At 30.3% G+C, this 8,225-nt stretch overlaps 3 protein-coding genes across 3 annotated transcripts in view; 2 read left to right on the top strand and 1 right to left on the bottom strand.

Annotated features, from left to right (window-relative positions):
• Positions 1 to 1,843, top strand: part of LOC107190821 (general transcription factor II-I repeat domain-containing protein 2A-like) — a gene marked incomplete at its 5' end in the record, with an annotated part of 3,621 nt that extends 1,778 nt beyond the window's left edge. Inside the window, 3 exons of the mRNA XM_015579705.1 lie at positions 1,134 to 1,261; positions 1,364 to 1,656; positions 1,723 to 1,843. Of these exons, the coding sequence (XP_015435191.1) occupies positions 1,134 to 1,261; positions 1,364 to 1,656; positions 1,723 to 1,843 (542 nt within the window). The remainder of the gene's footprint in view (positions 1 to 1,133; positions 1,262 to 1,363; positions 1,657 to 1,722) is intronic.
• Positions 1,844 to 3,219: 1,376 nt separating this feature from the next.
• On the top strand, positions 3,220 to 4,885 carry LOC107190834. Its single transcript, XM_015579720.1, has 4 exons — positions 3,220 to 3,253; positions 3,682 to 3,919; positions 3,998 to 4,164; positions 4,236 to 4,885. The coding sequence occupies exons 2-4, from the start codon at positions 3,712 to 3,714 to the stop codon at positions 4,839 to 4,841; spliced, it is 981 nt and encodes a 326-aa protein (XP_015435206.1). The 5' UTR covers positions 3,220 to 3,253; positions 3,682 to 3,711; the 3' UTR covers positions 4,842 to 4,885.
• A 416-nt stretch (positions 4,886 to 5,301) lies between these two features.
• Positions 5,302 to 7,317, bottom strand: LOC107190820 (cyclic GMP-AMP synthase-like). Its single transcript, XM_015579704.1, has 9 exons — positions 7,189 to 7,317; positions 6,928 to 7,098; positions 6,746 to 6,846; positions 6,326 to 6,626; positions 6,096 to 6,251; positions 5,899 to 6,024; positions 5,648 to 5,834; positions 5,505 to 5,546; positions 5,302 to 5,402 (listed from the first exon to the last, which is right to left on the bottom strand). The coding sequence occupies exons 1-9, from the start codon at positions 7,315 to 7,317 to the stop codon at positions 5,302 to 5,304; spliced, it is 1,314 nt and encodes a 437-aa protein (XP_015435190.1).
• Positions 7,318 to 8,225: the final 908 nt, after the last annotated feature.

The following is an 8,225-nucleotide window of genomic DNA, read 5'->3' as shown; positions in this document are numbered from 1 at the left end:
CCCCAGCGCCCGCTCCGCCAGTGGACGGCGGAGCGCCCTCTCTGTGGTGGGGGAAGCGGAGCTCCCCCCCCACCGAACCGCGGGTGCCACAGTCCCGCGGTCCCAACAGTCCCTTTTAGTCGCCTCTTACGACAGGCAGGGATTACCGTGGGCGTATTCTGTCCCCCGCCACACAGGGGAGCAACCATCGTCTCCCACTATGCCATCCCGGGTACCCCCACTTTACGTCCACCGTGTTGGCACACACAAGCTGTCCCAGCCTTGGCTGTGTGCGCTGCCCATTCGGGTTTTTCCGCTGATATTCGATACGTCACTCGGCAACGTAAACAATGAGCAAACCTTGGAGAACCTCGTCGAATCTGAATTCTCACAGCGCCAAAAATTCACGTTTCCGATGCGATATCCAGAAACCTAAACGTGTGAGCAAGATTTCGTGTCAAAAGCGACTGAGTAACTATTACTGTAGAAGCACCACATTTCTTCAAAAATGAAATTTCTAAGTTTTCTTTTAATTTGATCTCTTCAAAATGAACGTGCTGTGAGAAAACGGTTCCCAGGTTCGCATTCACTTCATAAAGATTTATCAGAAACGCTTATTAACAGTTGTGAGGTATTTTACGTGTTGAACAGTGTAGTCAGAGATGTCAGGATTAGGGGGTCCATTTTGAAGTTATTATATAATTACAATTTTATTATAGTTGCTTATGCGTATATTTCTTTCGTCGTACTTCCGCCGCGTGTAATTCTTCCGCGTAATATCTTACATTTCCAGCGATGGATTTTTTTCTATCCAGAAAAAAGATAAGTTTACAATAATATTTATATTTTATCTTACACTATTACAATTATGATTATAATTATATTTATATATTCATTTCTTTTTAGATATATACATAAGCAAGACTATCGTATTTCGTTACTTTCGTTAGCTGCAAAACTACTACTAAAAAGTGAGGATGCGAAATTACAGAATAATTCAAGAAAAAGAAGATAAGTTCATAGGAACCTTAATATTTTATCTTATCTTATTAAAATTACTATTTCAATTATATGTTCTTTCTTTTCATATGCAGAAAAGTAAAAGACCTTTCGGCATCGTATATGCGTTTCCCGCCAATTCTTCAAATGTTTAGATTATTATAATCCTGTAGAGCAAGATCAAGAAATCATTGAAAACAATGAAAATTTAGTCCAACAATTTACTAATTCAGATTTAATTAGTAATTTCTCGGATTTAATAAATAATTATGAAGAAAAGCTTGTACTTTCAAACTGTTAGACTACTAAAATAACAAATTCAAAAATTTATTTTTGTATGCTTGTATGTAATGATAATTCTGACTTTTTGATTCTAAATACACAGATTGTGATTACTGAGAACGTGAAATTACAAGTTTTTCAAGAAAGCAATGAAGTTTCATTCAATGATTTAAAGTGGGTACTGCCTATTGATAAGAAATTATCTAGGTGGTCTCAACTTGAAAATTTATTAAGTAGATACAAAGTATTACAGAGTCCACATTCTACCACTAATATATGTCTTATTGAAAAACATCTTGAGAAATCTCTAAAAGAACTTAATAAGGCATATATTATTGCAGAATCAATTGAATTTGCTTATACCAAAAATCTTGAAATAGTAATAGATCAAATAAGGCAAATAAAAAATAAAAAAAATAGATATAGCTCTTGCACCATTATTATGGCTTTTTCGTTATATAGCCAATCGTCAGTTGCATACAATTGCTTGTCCAATTGTGTTGTAGATGATTCCATTAAAATGTACATATCTGGTTATGGGTCTCATTCTGTTGCTAAAAAATTAAATTGCAATATATGTTGATTATTAATTGTGGAGGATAAAGATAAAACTGTACGCAATGTATATTTTGTTCACTTACAAAGAGGGGGCCTTTCTTTTCCCACTGAAGAAGTGATAAGCTCATTTATTCATATGTATGCAATAATGGAAGCCATAATAAATGACGGCAATTTGGAATCTCAATTTTTGCAATCTGAAAATCATAAACATATTTTATGTAAATTAACATATATTAGTATTCAATCAGATATGTATCATTTAGCATTTTCAAATACATGCATTTGTGGTCAAAGTTACCACAGTATTTTGTTTAAATTATTATTCATTTTTTCGAATATTTGGCTGAACTTTACTTCCCCGGACCAACAATTATCGACCTCTTCAACTTTTTTTTATATCTTCTGGTAGTATTCGACGAGTAGAATCTGAAAATGCAAGTTTTAAGTTTAGGAATTCAGCGGTTCAAAAGTTATGCGTATGTAAAACCAAGCATTTTTGGCGTACTTTACAGGTTAGTTTAACGCCATATTGACTTCTATACCAAATTCGTCCAATCAGTGGTGTCACTGCTTGTAAGGAGATGCACGTGGCAGCAGCTACTTTGGCGGGATAATTCAAATGTGCTTGTAAAAAGGAATCACTTATTCAAAGCGAAATACTGATTCTGAGTAGGTTTGATCTAGTTCAGGTGGCAGGGAGCGGGTTTGGCGGAGGGGCGGAAGCCCTGGAACCAACAGACGACTTTCTACGATTATTATTAACTAACTCTAACCAACTCAGAATCAGTATTTCGCTTTGAATAAGTAATTCCTTTTTGCAAGCACATTTGAATTATCCCGCCAAAATGGCGGCCATCACGTGCATCTCCTTACAAGCAGTGACACTGTGACACCACTGATTGGACGAATTTGGTATATGACGTTAAACTAACCTGTAAGGTACGCTAAAAATGCTTGGTTTTTTATATATATATTATTTATAAAAATATTTGTGACTTTATGAAACATATCCTTAATGATAAAACTTAACACGTAGAGACAAAATTATTATCCTATTTAGTTAACTTAAAGCATATTTGCCGCAGCATGATCTAGGTGGCAGAATTTTGTTAGCGGGCCAATATGACTGAAATGGTGTACCGTCTGTTACCGTCTCCCCGCAGAGAGCTTCACTCGCCGCGTCGAAAAGTCTATTTTATGCACCGTCCTGTAGGTCCATGTGGCAGGCAGACTTTGTCTGACTTTGCCTGTAAAACCTAGACCAAATACGGAAACAGATGGTTGCGGATTTGTAGACAGATTTCCAATATCTTCTGCCAATCTGCACGCAAATGGTTATTTGGGATGATTCATTGCCAGAGTTCTGCATGAATAGTATACGCAAATTTTACGATTTATGGTGAATTGTACATTATATACTGTTTAGTTAATTGTGAGTAATACAATAACTATATTCGTAGTTAACAAAAATCTGAATTTTGTATATGTCGGAAATCATTTTTAATCTCAAATATGCTCAAATATTTCTATCGATTACTCGCTTACCAGAGACTAACCTCATACCCAGAATTCTTTTAGACTGAAAAGTAAAAAGTATTGGTAACAAATGAACAAAAAGCAAGCCGAAAAACCATTTTTAAGGACATGTTTAACAAATTATGATATTGAGTGTTTCACATATTTAACAATTATAAATGACCAATTAAAAGCACTGAAAATCTTAAACATCTTATCTTTTGGAATTATATCTCATTTTACCTATATCTTATATTATTAAAGGTTGAACATCTAATATTTAATGTTTACATGCATTCATGAAAATCAGTAATATTTTTAATATTAATTTTCTTTAACTGTTAGATCATAATAGGTGCTCAAGTATTCTTAAAAATGATACATACATTTATATTCTTCGACTTGGAAACAACTGGATTAATTAAAAATAAAACTATGCCAAAGATCACAGAATTATCATTAGTAGCCGTATCAAGAAGTGCAATATGTGATACTAAAGATGCCTTACCAAGAGTTTTACATAAGTTAGTTCTGTCAATATTTCCAAATGAACATATTTCTAGAAAAGTTGAAAATTTAACAGGTATTCTGAATGAATTTATTTATAATAAATAATTTATACTTATTTTGTTTCTTAATTGTTATAATCATGTTAATTCAGGTTTGTCTAATGAGAAGTTAAAGGAAGTTCAGTCATTTACGTGCGAAACATATAATTTAGTCATAAATTTTATAAATCAACTTACACCACCCACCTGTTTTGTAGCTTACAATGGAAATAAGTTTGATTATCCTATATTCTTATGGGAGCTTCAAAATATTAATAAGGTAGTTATAGTTTTGTATCATAGTTTAGTAATTTCCATATATTTCTAAATAAGATGGTTTCTCTATTATAGGTTGTCAGTGAAGACATTCTTAGCATTGACATGCTTAATCTAATTAAAGATTTCTTCTCAATTAAAGGAAATCCATTAAAACAAGAAAATGTTACACAAGTGAATGCATCTAATCGGCTCAATACCGAAGATATTAATACTCTGCTAGATGATGGTTGTGATAAGATATTATCTGATGCATTAGATAATGTCATAAGGAACAGTTTTAATAGTAATAATGAAAACAAAATTTTTGGTAATGAAGATAGAAAAAGTAAATTCTACTCTAATAGTGTGCCAAATATTCCACAAACCAGTTGTTATAAAAAAATACAAGAAATTAATGAAAAAACACCTGAAAATCAAATTATAAAGTTCCAGAATTCTAATGCAAAGTTTAAAAATAGAAAAAATATTACAAAAAGAAGATTGAACTTTACAAGTAATCAACCAAGTAATTTTAAATTATCTAGTGTCTACAAACATATTATTGGTACCGACATTGACAATGCACATAGTGCTGAAGGAGATTGCCTCTCTATGATACGTTGTGCAATTGAGTTAGGAAATTTTTTTAATGAATGGGCTGACAGTTATGCAGTACCTCTGATGAATCACAAATTATAATAACACGTGCAGTGTATTCTATATATAGTTTTTATTAATGTCTTGTTTAGTATATTTTCGACGGTTACGAAATATTTATACATAGTATGTGTGTGACAATTATTAAAGTTTTTTAAGAAATGTAAAGTACATATTGATAAAAACGAAACGTCAAGGAATAAAAGTAGGGTCTTGTAAGTTTTGTTAGTAGGCATCACTGTAAGATGATATGGTTCTTATTTATATTATATATATGTATATATATAATATAAATATATTGAAATTACCAGATGGTACATGAATAATTTTTATATACATATCAAAAATTGTACAAGGAAAATATATACATGTATAGAAATACTTTTATTGTTGTTGAAAATATGTGAAAATGTTAGAGAATGCAAAGTTGAAAATATGTTAAAAAATTTTATAAAACTCTTAAGCAATGAATGTCCTTTAGTGTTATAAAAACCTCTATGCATTATAATATAATGCATCTGCCATTGTTGGTAGATTGTCTATTGTCACTATCTTGCACATCTCCAGTATATTGTATGCTCTCATAATGTTGTATATTTTTATCTAAACAAATTTTTCATACATATATATGTACAACATTATGTCTTAATATGATAATTAACACTTCAATCCATATGACCAATATTTATTTGGTTTATAGCTTACTTTTTAATCGTAACTGTAACAATTGTAATTCCTCTTTATTCACTGTAATTTAAAAAAAAAAGAAAATTAAACGTACTTTTAACAGTAAAAAGATATATGTATACATTTTTATTTTAATATGTTCTAAAAAAACATAAGCTTACAAATATGTGCAGCAAATACAAGTGAATTTGATATTGCGTTCTTTTCAATGTTCTTTATAATATTGTTTAATCGATGAGTTATATTGGTCATTTCGTCTTTTCTAATTTTTTCTAATAAATTGTAGTTTTCATCCCAAAAATATTCTACTCTATGCTGCTGAAAAGCATGCTGCATTTCTTTTAACATCTGAAAGTATTATTTATACAACAAACTGTATGCAACAGATTTATATTATTTTATGGTACATTACCACAAAGAAAAATAAGGTTAAAGATATCTTATTTAAAATTTCCTTCAACTCTGTCAGTTTATTTAAAAATAATGTTTCGATGAAATAACTTGCTATGTTCTTCCAGTTTTGCGTATCTCGAAATTTCTATAAACATAATAACATCATGAAAATCTTATGGTGATTAAATTTAATAGAATAATTAGTTTTTTTAAAACCTTCAGAAGGCGTATAACAGGTTTCACCCGACCATGTCGTGCAAGAATTTCTCTTTCTTGATGACAAAAAGAAACTCTCCAATGAAGACCTTTACTGTCATCAGTATCAATATCCTTCAAAGGTAATGGAATTGCATACCATGTTTTATTTCTATACTAAATTCAGATTTTAAATACATGTATATAAGAAGTAGGATTCATATAGAAATACAATAATGAAGTGTACCTACGTTTTTTACTTCATGTAATTTTAAAGTAGAACCATGAATTTCATATTTTTTAAAAGCCAATGCAGGAACTAAATCAATGGATATGTCTTCATTTGTAGGAGAAATAGTTACTGTTAGTGTAAATGCTGGACCGCTCTTTTTTATTTTAACCATAAAGGTATTAAAATTAGTTTGTGTTACTAATTGATACTTGTCTTGTACTTTAGGCAAGTCAGTGATAACTTTACTCAAAACTCCTTCAATCCACTGACGAAATTTATCTGGATCAAGATAGTCATCAACCATAAGCTTTTTCAATATTCTAGAAAATACAATATTTTTATTTGTTTTCTGGTTTAATTTAAAGGACCTTTGCCAAAAAAATCATTAACCATTTTTAAACATAATATTCTTGTATAAAAACTTGTGTATTCTTCTTACTTTTTTTGTTTATTTGACAAATTATATTTTGGTGAAGTAGATATTGGATTCAAGTAATCTTCTATTTTTATTTTTGTACATGCTGGTTTGTTAGAATGGAACTAAGAAATATTATTTATATCAATGAATGAACATAAAATAAGCTACACATTACGATGACAAATTATAAATATTATTCTTACATTTATATTACCATAATTAATAGGAAGCTGTAAAATAATATTTAAATCAAATTCATTCGGTTTGCCCACTCTTGTCTCTTTATAGAAACTGCCACAAAATATTATTTCTCTGTATGCGTTGGCAAATAAATCATCTTTTAATTTCATTTGTTCCATTAAAGTTCTGATTACCTATTACATTTATTGTATAAAAATAATATAAAGAATTTGTAATATAATTCAGTCTGATATAATATCTATTAATTTTGTTTGAGAACACACCTCTGTCAAATTACTATTGTTCCTTTTTACTTCAACATCATCAAGTGCAATAAAGTTTTTATTTATTACATGCATTACATGATCATTGGAAAAACATCGTTCAAACTCTATGTCTATCATGTGTTGCATTTTGATTGTTTATTTTAATTTAATTTATTTATCAATTGTAATAAAAATGTAGAAATTATAATGTTACTGATGTATGGTTCATTACATTAAAATGATATTAGAAGTATAAAAATTGCTATTCATTTACGAATTGCATACTTTCATTTTTATATGAATCATAAATTAATTAATAATGTTGTAAACATTGTACAGAGTATAAACTTAAAAAGAAAGAAATTAAATTCAAAGTGTCACTTATTCAAGACAAACATATATTTATATTATCACTTTATAAATTTATTTGTTAAGAAGGCACTTATTTTACAATATCAAACACAGAATTTTGTTCACTTTCTCCACCATAAAAATATAAGAAAACTTTATTCGTTCTGTTCTTAAACGACCTGCATCCTTTGATTTCAAACTTGCAACTGCATATCAGTGACATGCAGTTACTCACTGAGTGGCTCAGCATGTGAACAGCACTGAAGCGAGCTTATATATAAGTACATACATATGTAGGTATACTATGTACAGAGTTTTACCATTCTTTTATTGTGGATGATAAGATTGTAGTTATAAGTATACAGATGCATGTCTACTTATCGTGAGTATCGTAATTACAACTGGATGGTAAAATTCAAGGAAATATTTAATGTATAAAATCCATGAATCTATGCTTTGTATCAGGCGTACACGCACGTCACACACACGTCACACGCTCGTCTTACACACACAAGCATAAAATACCCATAACGCTACTTCTTTCATATGGGTAGTGAATTTGTGGGACAGCAGCAATCGTCGCACAGTGGAGTATTTGACCCGAAAAGCTGGCCAAAACCCCAAATTTCATTTTTTTTTCAAAATGAATGAAACTTTGTCCGTATGTTCCTAAGAATGAATAAAAGTAAACTGCTATATTGTTT

This window comes from Dufourea novaeangliae, unplaced genomic scaffold (genome assembly GCF_001272555.1).
Source record: "Dufourea novaeangliae isolate 0120121106 unplaced genomic scaffold, ASM127255v1 scaffold232, whole genome shotgun sequence".
NCBI lineage: Eukaryota > Metazoa > Arthropoda > Insecta > Hymenoptera > Halictidae > Dufourea > Dufourea novaeangliae.
This window is presented reverse-complemented; position numbering and strand designations above follow the sequence as displayed.